Here is a 27,995-nt window from a genome sequence, read left to right as displayed (position 1 = left end):
CAATGTAAATGTTTTTTTTTTTCTCCTCAGCATTTATTGTCACCTCAGCAAGCACCAGAAAGAGTTCTTAATTTGGCACAGAAGAATTTAGATACTCTTGTGGTAGAAATGGATGAACTGCTGACAAGGGTGAGTTTGACAAGCAAGTAGCAAATAAATGCATTCTGAATTCATTTAAAATAATGGGATCTCGTGACTCTTTCTCAGCTTGAGTGAGATAAAGTCATGGAGCCACATGGGTGCCAGGATTCCATCTGTACTTTGTAATTTCTGTATGCAAGAAGAAAGACACAGGACATTGTTGATATGATCTTTTCTAATGGAGTGATTGATGGATTCATTACCTGCATTTCTGTGCCACCTACTTGAGAAACCCTAGGCTACTCCCATTTAACAAAGACTTCTGGTAGTAGCATTGGAAGCTGTTCTACAGATCAGAAGAAAACATTTATAAAATTAAAAAATTTGATGAATTAGCCAGCACCATATCTTTCTACTAATCCATCCATTCAAATTACGTATAAAGCAAGATGTGGAATCAAACTTCAAAATGAAGGGAATGTTTTCAGCTAATCAGTATTCTGCTCCAGCTGATCAATACAAAAGATATGATGATGATGACGATGATAATAATAATAATACAACTTGATCAGGATGACATTGGAACAGCAAAAGTCCCCATCCACATTTCTAAAATACACTCTGTACATTTGTCTTGTTTACAACATGTAACTGAACTCTGTTGTTACATCCTCTAACCCCCACTTCTTTAACCTCAAACTATCCACTATTGACCTCACCCCATTCCTAACAGGTCTGTTAGGGGCGTGCATAAGTGCACCATCGTGCCTACCGTCCCTGTCCTATTGTCCCCATTTATTCATACCTATTTCCTGTATTCTTACTCATGTTTATACTTATAATCTTGTAAGTGATTGACCAATCAAATAAATAAATAACAAATTGCTCAAGTGAATAGATGCAAAGGCACCAACTTATCAACCTCTGTTTTTAAAAGCATCTAGTTCTCAGTAGTTGCAAAAAGGAATAAAGCTATTTGGCAACTGCCTGGTTCAAAACCCACTCTATTCCAAGCATGGTCCTCTCAGTTTTATTTGTTTATTGAGATGAAATATTTATAGGTGCAGGGATCTCCTCAGCAAGTCAACTGTTTTCAACAGAACCAGCATATCTGATATCTCAGCACATTCAGGTCTATTCTGTATTCTATGATTTATTCCTCCCAGCCTTTCTTTGAAGAAAGGTTTGTGGTCTCTTTTCTGATAGTGATGAAGTTTTCAGCTGGTTGGTTACAGCCTGGTTTTCTTTTCTTTTTTTAAAAAAGTACTTATTTTATTTTTTACAAGCATTCCATCTTTTCTTTAAACAGTGTGTCATCTGGGTACAAATATCTTGTGCCATATTATTTATGGTTAATTTAAATTCCTTACCATAACAACAATAATTATATTACATTCTTATTTTGAACTACTATACATAATATATCTTATTGTTGTAACCATTCCCTTCTTAACCCTTCCCCTCTATATTCATATGTTCGTTTATGTTCTATGTAGATATCTTCTATGTTGATATATTCAATTTCTAATTTTCATTTTTCTTCTCCAACCACTGATAGAATAATTCCCATATCATATAATATTCAGTTTGTTCTTTTTCTTTAATTGCCAGTGTTAATCTATTCATTTCTCCACATTCTATTCCTGATCATGTTCCCTTCTATCGGAAACTTTTCATTTTTCCAGTTTTGAGCAAATACTATTCTAACTGCAGTTAATACATGAATACTTAAATATGTCTTTTTTCTTTTTTAATTCTTTCTGTGTGGGGAAGCAACTTGGATGAGATAAATTAAAAGACAGCTTATTTTCCAACCAAACATATTTCCCATTTGCTGTATCCATGGTTACAGGCGAGAACATTCCAACCAATGATTACAGCCTATGCTGGCATGTAAAGAATAGCTGAAGTTGTCAATAGGCAAGGTGGAGGAGAAATAAATTGTCTTAGAGCAACTAAAAAAACCTCTTCATCCCCAGTTTTCCAGAAAAAGAAAATAAATAAATTACAAGCACACAAACTCATCTCTATACCATCCAAATGCAGTTTGGGGCATGGAAGAGCCCCAAACAACAATTGGGCGGATCCCTGCCAAAAGACAAGCAATACCAATAGCACTTAGATTTATATACTGCTTCACAGAGCTTTGCAGCCCTTTCTAAGCAGTTTACAGCATATTGCCCCCTACAATCTGGGTCCTCATTTTAATTACTTTGGAAGGCGATGGGACTCAAACTGCCAAACTGCTGGCAGCCAGCAGTCAATAGAAGTTGCCTGCAGCAATGCATTCTAACAATTGCACCAACATGGTTCAAGGCACAAAAGACAGATTCTTATCAATTTCATTTCAGTTTCTCACCAGCCAAATCAGCTCACCTCAATACTTGCTGTGTTTTAAAGGAAGCAATATGAATTTGTCCGACTATTTTTTAAAAAATGAGTTGTTGCAAGAGGATTTGTGAATTCACTGAAACCATCTTTCCCTCTTCAAGAGCCACAAACAAAATATTATGTTGGCTGAAACCCAAGAGATGGGAAATAGGGTTTGTCTAAAGTTCCCACCAAGAAGCTGGAAATGCCAGTTAGTTGAACTAGAAATTAATCTATACAATGGCTGAATGCTGAAATGATGTGGGATCACATAGCTCCAAAATGGATTTTGTGGACAGCTCAAAAGCCCCGTGTGAAACGGCCCAGTGCTAAAATGCTCTTGGCTCTGGTATTCCTCCTGGTAATGGCATAATCAAAAAAGAAAATACTCAAAGCGTATTTCCTTCCTATAATATTTTCTGTGGAATGAAACCCCTAGGACTATGCATCTCTTTCGAAAGATGTACTTTGGAATGCAAAGGACCAGTTTTCAAATAATTAAAGCAGCTGGAATGTTTGCTTTAGAAGTCGCATCGCATGGGGGATAAGGCCAGGATTCTGGAGATGCTAGCTTACTGTGCCAGGTAACATTGGCTTTTTAAATTAATAGGCTTTTTTCTTGAGCCTTCCTTTTATAATGAAGGTATTGGCTATTTTTATATCTCTGTGGACAAAAATTCTGTCAACAGTCAGCAAATTAAAATAAACGATGGCAATATGTCAGTTGCACTCTTATTTAGCTCCTCCTACATATTTTATTTAAATTATAAACTACTAAAATAAAACATAGAAAAGGGGCTTACTTTTAGCATGTTTTAAGTTTTTTAATTTGTAATACCATTTCTTTAAAAAGGAAGTGCAAAGAAATAATAAATTTTAATTTGTAACCCAACAGAGGCACACAGCAAGAGAGAGAGCAAATCCTGCATCAAAATCAAATCTCACTTGTGATTTAGATCCTATCAAGCAAACCTCATTTAGAAAAGAGGGGTGAAAAGTCTGTTATTAAAACCTTTGTTTTCTGGAAGTAAAATCCTCCTGAGATGGCACCTCTCCTGTTGGTTATTCTTTTCATTAATAAAAACTACAAACTACAGAAACTGGATTTTTTGTTACTTATCAGGTAGAGAATTATATCCATAGAAAGTCTGCCACCTAGTGATTTAAAAAAGAGAAACTGAAGAACTGACCCCACATTGATGAAATTTGGATGTTTGCCGGACAAACTCAAAATCCATATTGGACAATATATTTAATCTGTGCATTAAAAATTGTCCAAGTAATCTCTTCATTAGGGAGCATGTTAGAAAACTAACAGAAACAAATAATAGATTAAAGAAAACAATGCTATTAATTTGAAAAAATCAGCTTGTTCAGTGTCTTAAGATGAAGTGTGGGTCAACTGCCCAATTCTTTGGTTGAAGAAAATTTCAGGAGCTAAAAAAAAAATAATGATGATAAATGATGCACAACACAAAAATAGAAACCAATTTTGATAGAATGGATCTTCAGAGAATAAAATGTTAGTTCTTTCTTCCATATACTATCTCCCCATGTTTGTTTGGACAGAAAATACTAGAACTATGCTATTTGAAGATTTAAATAACAAAAATCCACACAGCCACTAGAAAAGAGATAAGAGTTTTTGTCTCTCTTTGTTACTGCTTAATGGTCAGATTTTTTTTGTCTAGATGTGGTAACTTACAGTTGGTGCCATTTGTGTTTCCAAAAGCAACCAATATTGTTTTGTTTGTAATATTGTATTGTATTGTTTTTATCTTTTTTGTTAAATTTCATTGTAGTAAAAAAAATCCTTAAACCTATTTTAATAATTAATTTGGGTAAGTAAATTTATAATGTAACTAATTGACAATTTACCAATCTATATTAGCTTATAATGGATTCCACACACCAGGAATAAAATATATTGGGCTAATTTCTATATCACTGTATTTATACATTATATTAAGACAAAAGGTGTTCAGTTTGGATCTAATGTGTTATGTAAAGCCAGTAGGATATGGTTTACTTAATAAACAAGGGGCCACATTATTAATGTGAAGCCAGCCAATGAGGTTTCCTAGATCAGTAGATTTGTATTGTATTGGCTAGTGGAAAGGAGAATCTTACCTATTTCCTTCTTCCCAGAGTTCTGTCTGATCATGTAGAAAAGTTTTAAGCTCCCCGCCCCGCTCATTCAGCAAGATATTACAGAGGTCAAGGGGTCTCTAGGCATATAAAGTAATGTGTTTCACTTTACAGTTTCTCATGTTAATGTTCTCTTTACTACTGGAAACCAACATTCATTGAAAGCTCAGAATCTCAATAATATGGTATAATTTCAATATCATTTTATTTCCATATTTTTAACTGGTTGGATATCTATGATATGAACAATAGCAAAACAATCTCCCCAGACAGTGTTTTGTTTTGTACCTATATTCTTTCCAATATACCTGACAAATTAGACCCACTGGATATTGAGGTCTTAACTTCCAGTTTCAACATATCCAAGATTTGTAGTTGTAGTTTCAACATATCCGAGATTTATTTACTTCTCTAGCAATAAGATAATGAAAGGAGAATGGGGGAAATGTGAATTGCTATTTTTGATCTGTCCCACAAAGGATGTATTTAGAACTCTGATTTATATTGCACAGTAGGAGGGTTTGCTGTTGATAAACATGTGGGTATATGTCAGATGCAAGAAGTCAGGAACCAAGATGGAGTTCAAAAGTCCCGTAAGTTTCTTTCATGCTACCTATATAACAGAATTCACTCCACCTTTAGTGTATAGCCATGCTGGCCACATGACAATGGAAAATGTCCTTGGATAATGCTGGTTCCCTTGTCCCTCAGTCAAGAAATGGAGATGAGCACTGTGCTCTGGAGTGGACAAGGAAATACTTACCATACAAGAATCTGAACTACTAATGGTCAAGGAAATTTGTGTCAAATAAGAACCAACACACTTCAAGTGGGGGCAGACCCAAGTCTCTTATGGGGTGTAGAGATTCTGAACTGATGGTGTGTTTGACCCCACCCTCAGGCTTAGCTTGGTCATCTCCTACAGTGTAGCCATATAAACAAATTATGAATTGTTCATTAAAACTATACTCAGAAGTGCTGCTTAAGTATTGTTAACTAAGTGCTATGTAACACTAAAATCAATAGGACTGAAGTGCCTGATAAAATCCTAAGAGATCCATTATTTCAATTGGGACACCAATATTTTCATCAGACGTAGGGTCTTACATATTTAAGAGTGGGAATAAAACCATTTTTTTTTGTCCAGAATTCCTTTGTGTCCTATTTTTTCCAACATGTTCTCCAAGAAATGAAAAATGGAGCCTTAATTATAGAAGTGGTTATAAAATATAATTGTGTACTTGGGAAGAGTATATGTCACTTCCAGTATATCTGATCAATAATTCATTGATCTCTTTTTGCTTGAGGAAAGGTTTCCAAGTATATTCAGACAGATGGAGTATCTCCTTGTCATGTTCATTAATTACACTTTTCTTTAATCTGTATTGCCAGGCGACCAAGGTGACAGCAGATGGGGAACAAACTGGACAGGATGCTAAGACAACTAATGAGAGAGCGAAGTCGCTTGGACAGCTCATCAAAGTCACCCTCCAGGCTGCAGAAGGTAAGAAAGGGAAAATGCCAATGGTTTCTCGAGGAAAGGAAAGTAGCACATTTTTAAGGATAATTATATAAGACATTGAACAAGAGTTTTATAAAATGAGAGGATGGGTTGATTAAAATATTGGACTTTTGTGTTAAACTACAGCAACTATAGGCAAATAATTGCAGGCTTCCTGCAATCTAAAGAGGGTAGTTTGTTGGTAAATTGGCAATTACGACCACAGAACAGCAGAAATTAAATGTTCTCCTTCAGGAACATTTTTAGTCTAGAAGAATAGCTATTATGATTAAATAACTAATGGGTAAGTTCTGCTTTGCTGTTGTTTATTTTCAACTCAGTGAAATTTTCATTTAAGAGGAGAAGAAAAAAAGCACCGTGTAGTTTTAGTACTCTACAAGGTGCATTAAGAGTACATTTTTAATTTCTCAAAATGGCTTTAAAATACATTATTTCTTGCTGGAAACGAACATCTGCTTGCAAATGGATAGATATACATGCATCTTGAGACTCAGCAAATTATATCCCTAAAAGGAATTTGATTCCATGAACTTCAGAATGCAATTGGGAATAGTAATTAGAAGGTATTAAGCAATATTTGGGCATTATAAAACATACTAAATAAAGAAGACCAGACAGATATAATTTTTATTGTAAACTTGATATCATTCTTAGAATTGAGATGTGATTCTTTTCCAGAAATGCTGAATAAAGTACTTTGTGCACATTATGTAACATTGTCTGAAATAGGGTATAGGGTCTTCTATTTGACCATGGGGTTGGACTAGAAGACCATCAAGGTCCCTTCCAGCTCTATTCTGATTGATTTGGGTTGTACAAATAGATTATGGTCCCCTATGAAACATGATGTCCAATCCTGCTGTCTATTTATTTATTATTATTTATTATTGGAGTAACAGGATATATTTCCATTCCCATGCAGGAGGAATATCATAAGAACATTTCAATAAATGAAATAAAATTAAATGAACGTGCTAAACATTATCTGTTTACATTTGGTTGACATTCATAATTTGCCATCTTTTTGCAGGTGTAAATGATGCTGCTTCAAAACTGAATGAGACTCTTGGGATCCCAGAGAAGGCACTTGACAAAAGCTTTCAAGAATTACAGAGTGAAGTTGACAAAATGATGGCAGAACTTAGGAAGAGAAAATTGGAATTGCAAAAGGCAGTAGCTCAAGATGAATTAGAGTAAGTGGTAAACGGGAAAATATAAATGAAATAATAGTTGATCTTATTATGCCTGTAATTAAATTTCCTTTCAGATTTGGGAGAAATTGAAATTTCAGTGGCAGCTTAAGACTTCAAATAAAGAACAAAAATAGGAATAATAATAAAAAGGTTTATGTCTGTGTGAGAATAGCTATAAGTGGTTACAGCTATATCAGTATATTACTGATGTGTGTGTGAGAGAGAGTGTGTGTATCAGTAATATATATGACAGACAGAGACTAAAACATGAAGAATGGTTGCAGAAATTGAATAGAGAGAGAGAAAAATTGGCTCGCGCTCTCCTCTCTCTTCTCTCTCTCTCTCTCTCTCTCTCTCTCTCTCTCTCTCTCTCTCTCTCTGTGTGTGTGTGTGTGTGTGTGTTGAATCAATGTTATTGAGTCCTTAACATCCCCAGATTCTATCTATTTTGTACAGCTTTATTAATTTTAAAAAAAATCTAACCAGAGTTTTCTTGGAGTTATTTTTATCCTGAATTATGTTATATTTACAACTATTACCTCAAAAATGAATTTAGGGATAAATTTTGGAACCATGAGGCTCGAGGAACAAACAGCTTTGATCACCTCTATGAAAGGCTCCTTTTTAAAACCACATAGATAAAAGTACGGTACTAGTTTAGAGAGTGCCTGGTGAAATTGGCCACTGAAAATTGGAACTAGATCCATCAGTCAGGGAATTTCAGCAGAAATGCAGAGTTTTGCAGGTGAAATGACTTTCTGCTTCTGTGAATCACCAAGGAGCCCAAGGGTTGAGATTAGTCTACTTCAAAAAATCTCTGCTTTGAGCTTGATGTTTACAACTTCTTTCTGTATCAGCCTGATTCACTATTGATTCACTATTCAAGATCCAATTAAATCCAGTGCATATATTTCTACCTTGACTATTAATGATGTTATGCCTGAATCTGTCAGCAAGAGATGGGCTAAGGAGCTGTTTACTACCTGCTAAAACCCATAAATATTGCAAAGCAATATCATGAATAGAAATATGTCCGAATGGATAGCTGCACAAACTAAGTCCATTTTTAAACACCTATCAGAAGGCGACAGAATGAACAGAATGTGAGATCTGTTATTCAACATTGTTTGTTGTGTGACTGTAGGTCAGCAGAAGACCTCTTGAAGAACATGCACAAGTTATTTGTAGAGCCAAAGAAGAAAACTGAGGACCTGAAAAACGAAGTCAAAGAGAAACTAGCAGACTACCATGATAAAATTGATGATGCTCTGAACCTGTTAAGAGAAGCAACTAATAAAATTTGGGAAGCAGACAGACTATCAGCAATCAACCAAAAAAACTTGACGGCAGTAGAGGTGGGTATTTGGTCATAAAGTCCCTTTTCCATGTATGATCAATCGGAGCAGTGGTGAGATTCAATTTATTGTACTACCAGTTCTGTGGGCGTGACTTGGTGGGCATGGCAGGGGAAGGATACTGTAAAATCTCCAAACAGAGATGGTATTTGCCGGTTCTCCGAACTACTCAAAATTTCTTCTACCGGTTCTCCAGAACTGGTCAGAACCCGCTGAATACCACCTCTGAATCAGAGGTGAACTAAACAAGATAAGGAGCTTTATTTCCCAGTTAAAAATAAAGCCAAAATACTATGGATATAACTTGGTGAAATCTTTGATATATTATTTAAAGTACTATTTGGAGTAAGTTACAGCAGCAAAATTGTTATTGAAATGGGAAGAAAATGGAAAGAAACTCTAGTGACTACTTCATGGTTAATATATAACACATATAATGTATAGTGATTCAAATAAACGAAACCCCTTAAAGCCTGTATAGCCATTACTTCACATTGTATGTTCATATTGTATTCACATGCACATAGGGAGAGACAGTTAATCTTCAATATTAGTATGGCTACACTTTCTTTTCTCTCGTGTTCTCAAGTAAGGAATTAAAATGGGTACAGTATATGCAAATTCACATTATAAATCAAACCATCATATATCTTTTGTAGTTAAGTGATGTAAATGATTTTCCTTGATTTGAATTTAATTGCCATGACTTGAAAGAACATTATATTGTACATTAACAAATGCTTAGCCATGACAGTAAGAGCAAAGTCAACCTCAAACAAAGATAAATGTGTTCAGTTTCTTGTTTATGTCTCACTCATGTTTTGCCTGAAGGCAAATATTAATCCAATGGTAGCAGGTTCCATAAATATGTTTTCAGGCTACATGGGCTAACAGTCTAAAGGGTAGTATTGCTTCTCAGTGAGCTCTTAAAGGAGGAAGAGGAAAATACTATTGTTACAGATACCAATCAGAGAGAGAGAGGGAGGGAGGAAGGAAAGGAGGGAGGGGGAGAGAGAGAGAGAAGAGAGATACTATATAGAGTAGGGGTCGCCAATCTTTTCGACCTCAGGGACCATCGAACTCATACTTTTAGATCCCGAGGACCACTAATACGAATTTTTAAAAAAAGATAATATATTTAATGTAAAAATTTTATTTTTATATTAAATATAAATTTAATATTTAAAAATTAATTTATACACACGCACATATAATATAAAAATGCTTATTTAATTATAACAAAATCATAAATGCTTAATCATAACTATGGGATGGAGTGAAAGGAAAGGAGGGGCCTCTCTCTGTCATCCTTTGTGGAAGAGAGGGAGGATTTAAGAAGCCACATGGTACCTGGAGGCTGGGAAGAGCTGGATGGGGAGGAACCGGCTCCCCACCAAACGGAAGAAAAGCAGAGCCATCTCATATCTCCCCCAAGTCAGAGGAAACCTCTCCCTCCTTTGCCAGGTGTGGCTGCCTGAAGTTGGGGGAGGGAAGTAGGGCCGGGCTGGAAGTGCTAATGAAGACAGGCTCCTAATAACCAGGCAACACCCCCCATTTGGCCTTCACATAAGAAGAGGACTCCCCACGGCTAAGCTCCAGGTCTCTCCCGCTGCTTCCAAGCAGAGAAGGACCCCTCCCTGTGTGGAGGCCAAAGCGGGGGACTGTCGAGCCTAGAAAAGCTCAAGCTCTCACCTGCACAAACAGGCTGGTTATTAGGAGCCCATCTTCCTTGGCACTCTTTTGGTCTGTGAATTTAGTCTCCCCCCATCCCCATGGCAAAGGAAAGCCATCCGGACCTTTCCTTCCCTCCTACTCTTCTCCCTGCTCCCTTCCCACCACTCAATCCTATTTCGGGACAGAGGAAAGCATGCTGGAAACGTGTGTTGGCATTTCCAACACATCTTTCTCTGGTGCTCACCCGCAATTCTTTGCATTCCTCCAGGCCTGGCTTGCTGATGGGGGAGAGCAGCCCTGATGTCTCTGCTGCCCCCTCCCCAGGAAAAGAAAGCAATCAGAAACAGCTCTCACTGGGGCAAAAGAACAGAGATCAGAAGGCACAGACAACAGAAAGCAGCGCTTTTCAAAGGCAGCAGCTTCCATCTTCTCTTGCCTGTGCTTCCTCAATCTCAGCTCTTTCACACCATGTTTCTGCTAGCTTTTCCTGTGCTTTCCCCAGGCACTGATGGCTGGGGCCTTTGGGGGGGGGGCAGCAGAGCAGAGCGCCGAGACGGATGAGGAAACTGACGCCAACACATAGGCCTGGCCTGCAAGGGGGTGGGGGTGAGGGGAAAGGATCCTCTGAATTGGTGTCACCTCCTGTCTCTTTCTTCCGCTCATTGAGGAGGTTGAGCAGCTGCCAGCTATGCCTTCAAGGGAAGATGTTGCAAGGGGCAGGGTCGACCCCCACCAAAAGCTTCTCTTCCTCCTCGACAGAAGCACTCAGGCGCAAAGTGCTCACCGCCCCTCTGGCCCCCAACAAACCACTTCCTTCCCACTAAACGTGTGAGAGCTTCTGGCGAGGAGGAAAGGGGGATCAAGCCTCCCCTTCACAACATCTTCACCTGAGGGCAGTTGCTTCCTGCGGCTCAGGAGATCCAAACTCTTCCTACTGCTGCTCAGCCTCCTTGATGCGCTGAGGCAGGTGGCAGCAGCCATGACACAGGAGACTGCAGGATTGCCCCGCCACCCTGCCTCAGCATGCTGCAGCCCATCAAAATTTTCTCATGGCCCACCGGTTGGCAACTGCTGATATAGAGGGTGTGCCAAAGTTAGGTTCATAGGTTAATCCCAATATATTTAATTATTTTTTTCAGAAAAAATGTTATTGTACTTAGGAATATTCAAAAATCATATGTCAAATGAGGAAGTGTTTAAAAGAAAATAGCAACCAGTCTGAATATAACGTATACTAGAATTTGTCTTTGGGGTCTGACTTTTGGTACATTTAAATGCATACATACACATAGCACACAAATGTGTAGAAACTTTTGTTTTATTTGAATTTATATGATTCCACTCAAAGCAAAGTATTTATTTTATTATTTAGATTTCTGGAGTACTTTTTATCAAAGGTCATGACACCATGTTTCCAATCATGACTCTATACTTTTGTTGTTTGGGGGATTGTTTTTGATGGTAGTACTTGTATGTATAAAATCTGCAGGAATTTCTTTTTTTCCTTCATCTTGAAGAACTATATTAAACTTGGGGCGATTAAGACTTAACACTGTTTAGAAATTATTTGGAAGAATTACTTTAGATTTTGTACAAACAAATCCCTTCTCTGCTGTTTACTAAAGCATGCTGTTTTTCTTTCGGGCTTCAGCCTCAACCTGAAAAAGGATATTACTACTTTAATAAATTGAAACATTTAAAAATGTATCTATAATGCATGTCTTAAAATAGCCTGGAAGCCTGAATTATATCTAAAGCAGTTCTTCCATGTCATTTTCAAATTGTCCAATATGTATTCATATCTAATTAAATGCAAATCAGTCCAGGGATAATTGTGCCCAATTTCAATGGATCATTTACAATATTTAGTCAAAAATCAAAGGAATATGGCAGAGTCATGGCCAAAGCTGGGTAGTATCAAGGTTTAGTCAATAAACAAGAAGCAGGAAAGGCCAGGCAGAGATTTTTCCCCTGGAAATTAATTGCTCTGAATAAGGTAATGTCTGTAAGGCTTTACTGACCTTGGTCCATCAGTATGGGCTGCTTAGAATAAGTTGACAAGGTTTAGAAATGGGATCATGAACATCAGCCCCCATTGACATCTGCTTTGTCAATATACAGGCTGTAAAGAAAATACTTATGTGTTTGGCAAGTAAATTTCCTTTAGCATCATTAGCTTTCTGATGAAGTGTTTTTGTAATAGGAAACATTGTAGAAGGTCTGTTTTTTTAATTTTCTGGGTTTCTAATGCTGCTTCCACCTCTAAATTGCTTGCATATCCCACAACCATTAAAAGGGTATATAAATAAGAATGGAATAGAAATCAACATAACAAATAACAACATTCCTAATGAACTGGGGCATAATGAAAGTTCTATTAAATGAAATGTTCCACAATAAGAGGTGACAACCTCATCACACATCAGTTGCCAAGGTCAGCTAAAGCACACATAGTTTCATGACCTCTTTGAAGCTTATCAGCATTGGGGTTGCTTGGACTTCAAAGGGAAGGCTGTTCCAGAGAAGGAGAATAACCATTGAAAAGATTCACCTTTGTCCCTGTTGATGTCATTTATGAAAGTAGAGTCTCCTTCAAGTCAAGCTTGACTTCTGGAGACTTAAACTTTATTTTTTTAATTCATCCCTCACTTTAATCTTCTAAAACCTGGTAAACTTTACAAAAATTATATAGTTATATATTTTATCATAAAGTATAACTTGAATTCATACATTTCTTTATTTTCATATAAGGACTGGTTAAGGATTTAATGACAAAAAGGTACATTGGTCCATGCAGATTTATATACATACATACATACATACACATACACATACACACATCGGCACAGCACTAGTTGAAATAATAAAAATGGGAATGTGATGTTTTATTAATGTGTAAAATCACAAGTGTTTCTATATTCTCCATATAGAAAAAGAAGCAAGGTATAGAAAACGGACGACAGGAAACTGAAAATACTCTACGAGAAGGAAATGACATCCTTGGTGAAACTAATGAACTTGCAAATGGAATCAATTTGGCTGTGGAGGTAAAATGTGATATATGTTTTAAGGGTGGAGGCTATAATGCAGTGCAACATAAAAGAATCAGTAGGCAATAAAAATATAATTTGAATTTTTAGATGGACTAAGTAGTAGAGATACAGAGGATATGGCCAAGCTAAATGTGATGTTAGAGGAGCAATAGAAACAAAAATTTCTTCCAAAGATTACAATGACATGTTTGAATGGCAGGATTCCTTTATATTTGAATATGAGTAATTAATTATCATAGCATATATTTTTGGAAATTGCATGTTTTTAATGAAGTAGTGGGAAAAAAAATAAGCTGATGGCTTTAATTTCCTGAGCATGCCAGATGCTCAATACCAAAAAAAAAAAAAAATCAGTCAAAAGTGACTCTTGCAAATTAGATTATGTAATTCAACTATTACTTTCCTTCATGGAAAGGGAAGCATTTTCCTTGTAGAGGAAGGAAGTTGAATATAATGCCACTAACCAATTGTTTAGGGAAGCAGTGAACTTCCCTTCATTGATTGCAAAAATGTTTGGTTATCAATGGTTATCTGGTACAAATTTCAATGAAGAAAAAAATGTTTCACAATATCACAAGACAAGCCTCAACTTTCGTACCTGCATCAGACACAAGTATGCAAATCCCACAGTTGGTTTCATATTTCCCCCACTTGTCCTTCCATGTAGACACCTGTGGATAATTTGGCATTTAAGTGATTGGTCATGATGTCCAATGTTCTCTTCCAATCATTTGGTTCCATGGTTTATAATTCTGCAATATTATCGGAAGAGTACTTGAAGTGGGAATGAGACAAGAATGCAGACTGAACCTGACAGTAGCCTTTGTACCCACCCTAAAAGTCAATGCATTTTATTTCTTAGAGAGAGAAGATGTTCTAATCATATTCATTGTGTTTGCTATTCCTCACTATGAGCCTTTTCTGACTTGCATTTAAGTATGGGAGCATGAAGGCAACTACTCTCTTTATCACATGAAAATAATGTTACTAGGTCAAATTAGATTTTCAAAGTGCCAAACGCATTCTAAGTGCAACTTCAGGGGCATGGGAGGCAGTGCATGGGCACCTAATAAAGCTTTGCTAGATTGTGCCTATTGACAGGGAGATGGACTACAGTGAAATGGCAGTTTCCCAGGAAGGAGGGAGCAAACCAAGGAGGAGGAGGAGAGAAGAGACAAAAGCCCTGTGTTGGCTTGGAGAAGGAGGAAGGGATTTAGGAAACCCCACTCCCTAGAATCTTCCAGGGTGTATCTGTTAGGCTTAAGAGTAGTATAGGTTAAATCTGGCAAGATTCTGTCTGTAAGGTGTGAATAAGTAAAGAAGCAAACTTAGACTGGACCTGACAGTGGCCTTTGTATTTACCCTAAAAATCAATCCATTTTATTTCCTGGAGAAACAAGATGTTCTAATCACATTCATTGTGTATGCTATTCCTCATTATGGCCCTTTTCGGACTTGCTTTTAAGTATGGAACAAACATGTCCAGGCAACCTCATTGTGTTTGTCTCATTATATTTTGATGAAAGCCTTCAATCTTGCAAATGCATCCTGCCTTAAAAAGAGGGCAGCCTGTGTTCTCACAGTTCCATGTTAGATTGGTTTGTCTTTCTGATTCTAATCAGAAACAAATACATAGAGAATTGGTTCTGGAAAATTCATGAAGAACACTTTTATCAATTATAATGTATTTCACAGCATGCTTTAACTGAAGGCATAAGTTGATGGCATAATGAAATGTGCTTTTTCGCTAATGGGTTCCTCTCATAACTAATTGGGTAAATTACTTTTCATAATGCCTTTAAGCAAATAAAATCCAAGAAATATCATTTCGAATGTGACTGAGGTGAGAGTGCTGATGAAATAACAGTTATGTATAACAGTTAATTAACAAATCCCACTTTATATTCTGATAAGGTCTGATTAGTTAAGTTTGTATAGTTAAGAGGACCGTAAAAGTTCAATTCAGCTTTGAGACCAAGCAGGTAGAATCTTAAACCTAGAAATCCAAACCAGAGGTGTCAAAATTCTTTTAATGGAGGATAAAGCTCATTGATTCATTTCAATATAATAGGAAAATAATCTTGTTATAAAGGGCTATAATTTCTGTGCTTAAACGCTCAGTTACTTAAACATGCTTCTTTTTTTCCTGCTTCTTAGAACATAGATAATATTAAGAATGAAATAGGCCCACTTGCTGTTGAGCTAAAGGGTAAAATAGATAATCTCTCTGGAAATATCAAAAAAAAGAAGCTTCCAGAAAAGGTACTGCAGGCAGAAGCCCATGCTGCCCAGCTGAATGATTCATCTGCTATTTTGGATGGGTAAGTTGACAAGATTGTTGTTTCACTTTCATTGACTCTAGAATTCAGTAGCTGGGAAAATAGAAGAAACATCTTCTCCTTTTATTCTTTTTGACAATTAAACAGGTATCCTGAAACTCCATTATCATGATTGTAAGGTAGCAATGTCCCAATTTTCCCAAAGAGATAGACTGACTTTAGTTCTTGATAAATAGAGAAAAAAAATAAGAGAGAGAAAGAATTTCCAACCAAATTAAGTCCTTCAAACTTTGGAGTGTAGAATCAATTATCTTTAGCATTAGATGAGTGTTTCATGATGTGACATTGCAGAATTCTTGTTCTGTCGCCTTATCTCAATCATGTCAGGTTTGTTTTGTTTTGCTGAGGTTTTTTTCCTGGCTAGAAGCAACCTATAAGTTGAAAATCTGTGCATGTCTAAACAAAAGAAAATCTGGCTGACTCCTGTAGGGAATACCTATGTGCAAAAAGACATTAATACATATGGGTCTAGAATTAGCATCTAAAATTCCCCCTTGAGATTTTAAAAGTTGAATATATGTATAATATATATATATTTCCTAACAGAATCCTTGATGAAGCTAAAAACCTCTCCTTCAATGCAACAATAGCTTTTAAGGCCTACAGCAATATCAAGGAGCATATTGATGAAGCGGATGCAATTTCTAAAGATGCTAAAGCTCGTGCCAATGAAGCCATACAACTGGTAAGAGAAAATCTCTTGAGGACCTAAATGAAAGCCACTCTCTCAAATAATCATCTTCAGGGCTTAGATACTATCCTTCTATTTCTCAGCAATTATTTATCATATATTATTATCATGCTCATTGATATAAGTTAGTGTATTACAAAGTTTAATACAACTATTAGTAAACATCCATCAAGAAATCTTAAGCAATGGCCCAAATCATCTTGGTAAATTAAACCTAATTACTTTATACCAAGGGTCTTCAAACTTGGCAAGTTTAAGACTTGTGGACTTCAACTCCCAGAATTCCTGAGCTAACATGACAGGAGGAAGAATTCTGGGAGTTGAAGTCCACAAGTCTTAAAGCTGTCAAGTTTGAGAACCCTACTCTACACACAACAAGCTCTTCAAAATAAAATAGATTCTACTATTTTACTCAAAATAAATATTTCTTGCAGGAATTCTATAAAATAGCTGCATTGGGTGTAACCATCTAAAACCTGTTTATGGTTAACAGCATTAAAATAAGGTTTATTACTAAACAAACAGCTGCAGTACAATAAGCATCAATAAAGTATAATCAAACTACTACTATTATTATTTAGCCTTATTAAATCTCATCTCACTAGCCAGATTAATTTTAGTGATTCTTTCTACAACTGATATGTGAAGTAAGTCTCTGATGATGGAGCAAGAGAAGGACTTCTGCAAATGATTTTGAAGCCTTTGAAGAAGGTCTTTGTAACCAGATTAATCAATTTATAGGGCTTTTCTCTTTAAGCTATTTTCTTTATTGCCATAACTAAACTAAGCTGATACTCTAATATATATTTACTATCAACATAAATCATCCATATATACTTCCTTTTCCCTTTATTTTTGGCTCTTCTTTCACATTTTGTATTTATTTAATATTTATTTATTTTTATTCCAGCTTTATTATTTTTACAAATAACTGAAGGAGGCAAGCATAGCCAACACGCCTTCTTCCTCCTATTGCTGTGATATTGCCTTTATTGGCAAATTCACAATATAATATACATTACAGTAAGTCCATTGCCATATGAATTTTCACATCGTTCTGTACCCAAATTTCATATTTTTTTCAGGGTAATTTATTTGTTTAATCCCAGTTCTCTAGAATGTTCATCCCATGATCAAGATAAATCAGTTATCTATTATTATCAGCTTCTACTGATCTATTCAATCTTGTGGAAACCATTTTACACTACATATAACACAGCCACAAAGTCCTGCTCAAGACTCAAGCCAAATTCAATTATTTAGTTGTGACTACACTCACTTTTCACTTTTTATATTGCAAATTGGGTATCTTAACAGTTTCATTATGTCTAATGAACTTTTTAGTAGCCAGTTAAGCATTCACACTTATTTATTAGTAATAATATTCAGCTTTGCATGTAGCCCCTTGCTAGTGATAATGCCTCTCCTAGATCACATAGGAGAGAAAATAGAAGAAATATAATCTTATGCAGCAAGAATCTCTATTGCTGAATTTGGCAGTAATTCTCTCTTCAAGAACAGTTTGGTTATTTCATGAAACGGAAACAAATTGTTGACATGGCTAGTTTTTAACAATGGGAATAAAGTGTTACCTTTTTATCATAAAAGGAGAATAATTTTACTATATCTATATAGTATATAAGACAACTATATCTTAACCTGTCCACCATCACCGCCACAATCAAGTTTAAACATGTTGTCAAGGTTGAGCATCATTCTGTAGATCCTTTTTCAATGCATTCCTAAAGGTCAAACCTGACTATGAGCTGGATTTTAAAAAATCTACTATAATCCAGTTTTCATTTATCATCCCTGACTTTTGAAAATGAAAATTTGAGTTGATGCTTTATGGTTTTATAGACAAATTATAAGACAATGAGCAGTGATGATTACTAGAAGAAGTTTAACATGAATCTTGTGCTACTCCTTTAAGAGAAATTGGGTACTTACTAAATACCATCTAGGAGTAGAATCGCTTTCACTTAGGATATAGCTCAATTTACCATTATAGTATCGGTTTGTTCACATTACAGTTATTTTCCCTTAATTTGCCAGTGACATGTCTTCCCCTTCATAAAGGATAATCTAGTATAATCCATACATACTTCCAAAAGAGGTGGGACAAGGACAAAAAGTAGTTTTGATTTAATTTAATTTAAATATAACTACATTTAAATTAGCTAATGTTAAGTTAATATGATTTACTTCACATGAATTTAATAATTCACTCTACTGTCATATTAAACATTACAATTTGATGGTAATAATTAGAGAAGCTATGGAAGCTACATCAAATAATTTAGAAAAGTGTGAGTGACTTTGGGGTCTCAATTTATTCAATTCCGAGTCACCCATAAAACAACTTTTCCTGTTTGAAATGATCATAGTAGAATGGCTCCCCTCCCCCACAATTTTAGGAGGTCTTATGCATATTTTAGTGAGCAGCCAACCAAATATATATATATGCATATGTGTATATGTGTATATGTGTATATATGTATGTATATGTATGGTATTCAGCTTTGTTCGGGTGTTTTCCCACATCATTATAGTTGTGCTTTTAAAGTTGTAGCAACGTTTAGGCAGAATCTCATCTGCCATCATCAGGCTTCTGTATTGTGTTCGTCTGGTGAAGCCTGATGATGGCAGAAGCCTGATGATGGCAGATGAGATTCTGCCGAAATGTTACTACAACTTTAAAAGCACAACTATAATGACGTGGGAAAACACCCAAACAAAGCTGAATACCACACATATAAATACCTGCGAAAACTTAAGAAAACATGTGTGTGTGTGTGTGTGTGTGTGTGTATGTATGTATGTATATATATATATATATATATGTATGTATATATATAAATATATATATATATATATATATATATATATATATATATATATATATATATATATATATATATATATATATATATATATATGGATCTTTGGTTGTTCGGGTTTTCTCCCGCGTAAGATTCGAAGTATCTAGGCAAGCGTTTCGATGAAGTCTCATTCATCATCTTCAGGCTTCTGTCTCCGGCTCTGTGCTTTTCAGAGTAATGTGAGATTGCAGCTGCTTCCTCCTTTTAACTGCCAGTGGGGTGGGACTTGATTGGGTGGGGGCTTGGCTGTGTTCTGATTGGGTGGGGGTGTGTTCTCATTGGTAGGGGTTTGGTTGTGTTCTGATTGGTTGGGGGTTAGCCGTGTTCTGATTGGTTGGAGGCGTGTTCTGTTCAGGTGGGGGCTTGGCTGTGCTCCGGTTAGTCTTAGTTGCTGGGGGATTTGAGCTGGTGAGTTGTGATCTTGCTGTTTGGCTTCTAGTTCGTGGTCCTGTTGCATCTTCATAGTGGGTGTCGGTTTGCTTCATGTATGGCTCGGAGGGGTTTGAAGTGGGTAGTGATGCAGCTGTAGTGCAGCTTCTGGTCCATGGTCGTGTCTCATCTTCTGAGTGGGTGAGAGTCTGTTTTCTACATGGAAGTGTGGTGGTGGCATCTTGTGTGGCTCTCATGGGTGTGGGTCTGGTGTCCTTCTTCATGTTAGGTACTCGTCTGTTCATGAGGGCGGGTTTCCAAATGGCTGGAAGGCGGGAGGTGTCATCTCGTTTGTTCATGCTGTGTGGGCGTTTTTCTATCTCTATGGCTTCTCTGATTATTCTGCTGTTGAAGTGTTCGGTTTTGGCGATAGTTCTGGTATTTTTAAAATCAATTTCATGTCCTGTGGCTTTGAGGTGTTGGACCAGGGAAGAGGTCGTTTCTTCTTTTTGATTGAGTTCTTATGTTCTTCAATGCGTGCATTTATTCTTCTGTTAGTTTGTCCAATGTATGTGGTAGGGCAGGCAGTGCAGGGGATTTCGTATACTCCTTGGTTTTCTAATTCGATTTTGTCTTTGGGGTTTCTTAGGATGGTGGATATTTTTCTGTTTGTGCAGAATGCTGTTTTGATGTTGTGTTTTGGAGGATCTTGCTGATTTTGTCTGTAGTGCCTTTTATATATGGGAGGAGGGCTTTGCCGTTTTCTTGTTCTCTGTCTTGGATTTTGGTTGGGGTTTCTTTTTGGATTAGGTGGGTAATCTTCTTTCTTTGGAATCCATTGGCTGTAAGTACGTTGGTGAGAGTGTGTAGTTCGGTTTTTGGTGTTGTTCATCGGCTAAGCATTTTGTTCTGGAGATGAGTGTCTTGGCTACGGAATTGATCTGTGCTGGGTGGTGGTGTGAGAGTGCATGTAGATAGCGGTTAGTGTGTGTTTTCTTCTGGTAGATGGTGTGTCCTAGGAGCCATTGGATCTTTTGTATACCAAGACATCTAGGAAGGGAAGTTGGTTGTTGGCTTCTGTTTCCATGGTGAATTGTATTTTGGGGTGTAGGCTGTTGAGGTGTGTGAGGAAGTTGTTCAGTTTTTCTTTCCCATGTGGCCAGATTATGAAGGTGTCATCTACGTATCTGAGCCAGAGTTTGGGTTTGTGGTCGTATTTTTCTAGAGCTTGTGTTTCAAAGTGTTCCATGTAGAGGTTAGCGATGACAGGTGAGAGGGGTGATCCCATGGGTGCTCCTTCTATTTGTTTGTATTTTTGTCCATTGTAGGTGAAGTATGTATTGGATAGGCAGTGGTTGGTTAGATCTAGGATGTGCTTGGGGGGTTGTATTTGTTTTGGATGGCTGTCAAGGCTTCTTTTATTGGCACTTGGGTGAAGAGGATATGACATCGAAGCTTACTAGTAGGTCGCTAGGTTGTAAGTTTTGTTTCTTTATGATCTCGATGAACTGGAATGAGTTTCTTACGTGTGAGTTGATGGATTCTGCATAAGGTTGTAGTTGTTTGGCGAGAAATTTGGCTAGGTTTGTAGAGGTGAGCCTATGGAGCTGACTATTGGTCTGAGTGGGGTTCCTTCTTTGTGTATTTTGGGGAGACCATAAAGCTTGGGGCATCTGGATGATTTTTTCTCTGGGTATGATTCGTTGCTGGATTTCTTCACTGATGGGGAGGCTTTTATTTTGGATTTGGTAGTTTTTTCTAGGTAGGTGGTGGGGTCTGTCTTTAGAGGTTTGTATATGGGGTCTTGGAGTAGGTTGGTTAGCTTGGTTTGGTAGTCAGATGTGTTCATAACCACTGTCGCATTGCCCTTGTCTGCTGGTAGGATTATTATGCTGGTGTCTTCTTTCAGGTTAAGTAGTGCAGTTTGTTCTTCTTTGGATAAGTTGCTTTTGGGTGGTTTGCTAGTGCAGAGGATGTTGGTGATTTCGAGTCTGATTTTGTTAGCATCATCAGGGTTGGTTTTGGTCAGGCTGGTTTCAACTCCACATATGATGGTTTCTGTGGGGATGTGTTTGGGAGCGACAGCAAAGTTGAATCCTTTTGAAAGGACCTTGGTTTCAGCTTCAGTGAGGATCTTGTCTGAGATGTTGTGCAATGTTTGTTTCATGTGTGGCTGTGTGGGGAGGGGGTTGGTTTCTGGCATTGTTGTAGTTTCCTGAGTTTGTTGGTGTGAGTATCTGTCTTGAGGGTGGTCTGTGTTTCGGCTCTCCAGACAGCAAGTTGTTTGGATTTGTCCCAAAGTAGAGGGTGAATCTTGTTGCTGAGTCTGAGGTGGAGTGTGAGGAGATCTTTGTTGATTTGGTCTAGGAGAAACCTTTTCGTGTGAAGTTCATTTCTAATTAGGGCCAGTTCTGTTCTTTTAAGGATGCGTTTGGTGGCTGCTGTGTTGGTGTGGAATTTCAATTGGAAGCTTGTGGGAATTAAATTTTGATCTCGGCAGTTGCATAGGAATGCAAGGTCACATAAAATGGAGGCTCTTTGGACTTCAAGTTTTTCATAAGTCCTGGTCAGATGGTGGGTTTCCTCCCGTAGAGGTGCAATATTTGTTTTCTGAGGTTCTCAGCGGGTATTTATATGTGGATCTTTGGTTGTTCGGGTTTTCTCCGCGTAAGATTCAAGTATCTAGGCAACGTTTCGATGAAGTCTCATTCATCATCTTCAGGCTTCTGTCTCCGGCTCTGTGCTTTTCAGAGTAATGTGAGATTGCAGCTGCTTCCTCCTTTTAACTGCCAGTGGGGTGGGACTTGATTGGGTGGGGGCTTGGCTGTGTTCTGATTGGGTGGGGGTGTGTTCTCATTGGTAGGTAACCTCTACATGGAACACTTTGAAACACAAGCTCTAGAAAAATACGACCACAAACCCAAACTCTGGCTCAGATACGTAGATGACACCTTCATAATCTGGCCACATGGGAAAGAAAAACTGAACAACTTCCTCACACACCTCAACAGCCTACACCCCAAAATACAATTCACCATGGAAACAGAAGCCAACAACCAACTTCCCTTCCTAGATGTCTTGGTATACAAAAGATCCAATGGCTCCCTAGGACACACCATCTACCAGAAGAAAACACACACTAACCGCTATCTACATGCACTCTCACACCACCACCCAGCACAGATCAATTCCGTAGCCAAGACACTCATCTCCAGAACAAAATGCTTAGCCGATGAACAACACCAAAAACCGAACTACACACTCTCACCAACGTACTTACAGCCAATGGATTCCAAAGAAAGAAGATTACCCACCTAATCCAAAAGAAACCCCAACCAAAATCCAAGACAGAGAACAAGAAAACGGCAAAGCCCTCCTCCCATATATAAAAGGCACTACAGACAAAATCAGCAAGATCCTCCAAAAACACAACATCAAAACAGCATTCTGCACAAACAGAAAAATATCCACCATCCTAAGAAACCCCAAAGACAAAATCGAATTAGAAAACCAAGGAGTATACGAAATCCCCTGCACTGCCTGCCCTACCACATACATTGGACAAACTAACAGAAGAATAAATGCACGCATTGAAGAACATAAGAACTCAATCAAAAAAGAAGAAACGACCTCTTCCCTGGTCCAACACCTCAAAGCCACAGGACATGAAATTGATTTTAAAAATACCAGAACTATCGCCAAAACCGAACACTTCAACAGCAGAATAATCAGAGAAGCCATAGAGATAGAAAAACGCCCACACAGCATGAACAAACGAGATGACACCTCCCGCCTTCCAGCCATTTGGAAACCCGCCCTCATGAACAGACGAGTACCTAACATGAAGAAGGACACCAGACCCACACCCATGAGAGCCACACAAGATGCCACCACCACACTTCCATGTAGAAAACAGACTCTCACCCACTCAGAAGATGAGACACGACCATGGACCAGAAGCTGCACTACAGCTGCATCACTACCACTTCAAACCCCTCCGAGCCATACATGAAGCAAACCGACACCCACTATGAAGATGCAACAGGACCACGAACTAGAAGCCAAACAGCAAGATCACAACTCACCAGCTCAAATCCCCCAGCAACTAAGACTAACCGGAGCACAGCCAAGCCCCCACCTGAACAGAACACGCCTCCAACCAATCAGAACACGGCTAACCCCCAACCAATCAGAACACAACCAAACCCCTACCAATGAGAACACACCCCCACCCAATCAGAACACAGCCAAGCCCCCACCCAATCAAGTCCCACCCCACTGGCAGTTAAAAGGAGGAAGCAGCTGCAATCTCACATTACTCTGAAAAGCACAGAGCCGGAGACAGAAGCCTGAAGATGATGAATGAGACTTCATCGAAACGTTGCCTAGATACTTGAATCTTACGCGGGAGAAAACCCGAACAACCAAAGATCCACATATAAATACCGCGAGAACCTCAGAAAACAAATATATATATATATATATATTTCCAAACCAAGCTGAATACCATACATGTAAATACTCGTGAAAACTTAAGAAAACTATATATAATAGATGTATATATTATTGGTATGAGACAGAAAGAGAGAGATTTTATAAAATTATAAGTGTTACTTTGATTTTGTTTTCCCAGTAAAAGTCTGTTTTCTGTTTCCTGGGGATGAAAAAACAGAGAAGACTGTTTTTACAATGAAACCAAAATAACAAAACAAGTATGATATATTACAGTAATCTAACAACAATTCAAAGCAAATTTGTTTTCGATTATCATAATTCTCCAACTATGTTGCACTGCTATTTTAATAAAGCAGTCAATTTCTCTTGATTCTTTTTCCTGGAATCTTTTCAAGTACAGTAAGTAGTTGCTTCTGTTACTATTCTTCTATAGGCATCTGGTCCAGAAGGCTCATTAAAGGATGCTGCCAAGAATGCTTTACAAAAAAGCTTCAAGGTTCTTAATGATGCCAAAAAACAGGCAAATGATGTTAAAGGTATGTATTCACCGATAAAGAAAAACAGTTGTATCTCAAGGTTGAAATGAGGACTCCTTGATGTTCTCTGAGCTTGGTTGTTTTCTTGTAGACATTTCATTACCCATACTATGTAACATCATCAATGCTAGTAAGGAATGGGTTTGCTCTCCATTTATGGTCTAGTGGCTTGCCCTATCAGTGTTGGTGGGAGAGGTCATGGGAATTCTTTGGTTGGGCTGCTTACTGCTAACTTGTTTAGTAGTTCCTTAATTGGGGTATTGTTTACTTCTTGATTGTTGGACTGATGTTAATCTTGGTCTTAATCTATGCTCATCTGAGTGTTGATTACTGGTGGGGTGGTGTTTGGGTCTTCCTATTCCCTTTTTGGCTTGTTGATTGTCTCTTTTGCGCAGTATGTAAATGTTGTTTATGTCTGTGTTTCTATTGATGGCCAATTTGTCAGAATGTCAGGCTTGCAGGAATTCTTTTTTTTATTTTTTATTTATTTATTTATTTGTCAAGTGATTATAAGATAACAGGTATAAGTATAAACATAGTTATGAATACATGAAATGGATACATATAAGAAAAATAAAAATAAACGATAGGACAGGGACAATAGGCACATTGGTGGTTTTGGATTTCACTTGGTCTAGGATGGTCCCAGTTGCCCAGTTGAAGTCTGGGAAAGTCTCTCCGTATGTTGTGAAATAAAAGAATTTTCATTATGTCTTCTGACTGCTATTTGTTGTTTATGGATGCATTCTGCTAGTGTTCTGCATGCTTGTCCGATGTAGTGGGTGTTACAGTCTTTACACTGGTTGTTGTAGGTGACTCCTCGTTTTTTCTTTTTTCTTATGGGGCTATTGATCTTTTGGTTTACTTTGGATATTTTGCAGGGCTCCAGGAAAAAAAAAAAGAGTTATCTACAAGATACATTGTAAAGACACTAAATGGGCTTGGCATTTCTGGATTAGAAAAAGCATACAGAATACTATATGAAGCTATCTAAATTTGATTAATAAATAGATAGAATACAGTTGTCATAGAATTTCTCACAGCTCAGAAAGGAAGTTCAGAATTGAAAGATTTTGAATAAAATCTTTTTCTTTTAACTTGTAATCTTTCATTATTCTAGAAGGAGAAACGATGATTAATTCATCTCTTTCAATTTTAGATAGTCGTCTCGTTAAAATAATGAAAACTTAAGTTCTGTTTAAATAATACTCCAGGACTCAGGCCTGACATGTGGCAGTAATGGAAATGTTTTCGATATGACATTTATCTGAATTGTAACCAATTGTATTAGGTATATCACATGATAGTTAACACCAAAAAGTGCTGAAAGAGTCCTTACAGAGCAAAATGTCCAAAGATAGCAGTTGAATTAGAGATTTACTAGTTTTTTCCCTCTCTTGGTGACGATAGAAATTTGAAGGGAAGAGTATCTGGGTAAGGAAGTAAATTCTACTGCTAACATTTTGCCCTTGTATGTATTTCTCAATCTGATTTAAAGTTTCTGTCCCTGGTTTGCTCTGTGTCAGAATATATGCTAGGAATCAATTACAGAGCAAGAAAATTGAATCAAATATACTATTTTTAAGATATATGGTCTGTGGAGTTCTGTACTGAGAAATTTAATTATAACACTTCTCTGTAAGGAAGATTAATTGCAAAATAAAAACCCAAAAATGCTGGCCAGGGAGATAGAAGTTATTATTTCATTTTGATTGGTAAGTCTTACAAGAGCCGTGTTTTTGAGAATTTTCTGAAGAATTGTCATTCTAACCATTAAACTTTGATCTGCTCATTAGACAAAGGAATTGGAGATGCTGCTTGCTGTGTATGATAGTCTTAGAAAATCATGATTTTCATTATTTCCCCTAATTTTGGAAACTCATTTTCAATGTATTACATGGAGCTAGGCTTATATAAAATTAATAAGTGCTTCCTTCAATTCTGTCTTCTTAGCATGCCATACTTTCTGTATAAACCAGGAGTGAGCAACTATACTAACTTTACAACCTGTGGACTTCGACGCCCAGAATTCCTGAGGCTCGGTTGTAAAGTTGCTATAGTTGCCCACCCCTGGTTTAAATGAATTTACAATGCTGCATATAATGTGAGAGTAAATCCCCTCAAACTCAGAATGTGATACTTTTGAACTGATAATACTTCAGCAGGGCCGGCACTTTGATATTGATTAGAAAGTGATTTGTTTTATACCAAGAGTGCACACCTTCCAGAAAACAGCCTGAGGGCAAGAACTGGGCATCATGCAATAATGGTTTTTTTTTTAATTGCAAATTATCTGGCTATCAGTAGATGGCACTATAGTACTGGAATTTAGGATGCAGAGGAAGTGGGGAACCAGATGGCAGCCAACAAAGCAATGGAAAGGGTCAGGCCCCTTTCTTGGTCTACGATGTCAGTGGTATAGAAAAATAAAGAATATTTTTCAAACTACTTACCAAGCCTGTTCCCTTTCTGCCTTTTTTAACGAATCTGTAGAATCTGAGCAGTATTCCACTACATATATTCTTGGCCAAAAGCATGAAATTCTTCACTACGCTGAGAAAAAGACTTCATCTTCTCAACTGTTCCTAATGTATTATCAGGATGAATTTTAGCGATGCTATCAGCATTCATTTACCTAGCATGCCTCTCTTTATTTCCATTCAGAAAATCTGTTTTTTGCCCTGAAAGACAAAAGAGCATCTAGAGACAATTTTGACTTAGAAAATGGCACAAGAGAAATGTTAAATTCATACGCATACATATGCATGCAGCCAACACAAACATAAATGTAGACTTATGCACCTGCTTAACTGTGTAACAGGAAAGTCCTTAAAGATTCCTGTGGCTAGGTAGGAGAAGTAAAAGCACTGGAAAAGTTTTTCCCATATGTTTGAAAGCAATGCCTACAAAGGTTTTTCTCCTGACCTTTATAATTTGCTTTAGAGCAGAAGTACCCACAGCATTTCATACTGTTTCAGAATGATCAACCAATTCTAGAGCAAGTCAGGAAGAATGGAAATTCTACCTCCATGTCTGCTTTGAAAATCTGAGAAAGAAAACGTCTTCTTTCTTAATGAGATTGGTATATTATATGATTTGTATATTATTTTTGTTGCCAGGTAATACTAGGAACAGCAAAATGACATAAAAGTTTGTTGTATAAAAGTTCAAAAGCATATTTTATTTTTCAGTAAAGAAGGGATTTGCACATTTCCATTCTCCCCTCAAATTTTCTTCCCATATTGATATTATTCGAAGCAGTTCTTCACTTTGACAAAGATATGTACAAAGTACAGTCTTAGAAAGTTTCACAGAAACTGTTAATTT

General features: G+C 37.2%; 1 protein-coding gene across 1 annotated transcript in view; it reads left to right on the top strand.

Annotated features, from left to right (window-relative positions):
- The window catches only part of LAMA2 (laminin subunit alpha 2), a 432,393-nt gene that overhangs the window by 320,060 nt on the left and 84,338 nt on the right, over nt 1-27,995 (top strand). The window contains exons 35-42 of the mRNA XM_087941278.1: nt 31-129; nt 5,992-6,103; nt 7,152-7,314; nt 8,459-8,669; nt 13,274-13,390; nt 15,554-15,717; nt 16,282-16,420; nt 24,566-24,668. Of these exons, the coding sequence (XP_087797404.1) occupies nt 31-129; nt 5,992-6,103; nt 7,152-7,314; nt 8,459-8,669; nt 13,274-13,390; nt 15,554-15,717; nt 16,282-16,420; nt 24,566-24,668 (1,108 nt within the window). The remainder of the gene's footprint in view (nt 1-30; nt 130-5,991; nt 6,104-7,151; nt 7,315-8,458; nt 8,670-13,273; nt 13,391-15,553; nt 15,718-16,281; nt 16,421-24,565; nt 24,669-27,995) is intronic.

Source organism: Pseudonaja textilis, chromosome 1 (genome assembly GCF_049901715.1).
Source record: "Pseudonaja textilis isolate UNSWEBS1 chromosome 1, rPseTex1.2, whole genome shotgun sequence".
NCBI lineage: Eukaryota > Metazoa > Chordata > Lepidosauria > Squamata > Elapidae > Pseudonaja > Pseudonaja textilis.
This window is presented reverse-complemented; position numbering and strand designations above follow the sequence as displayed.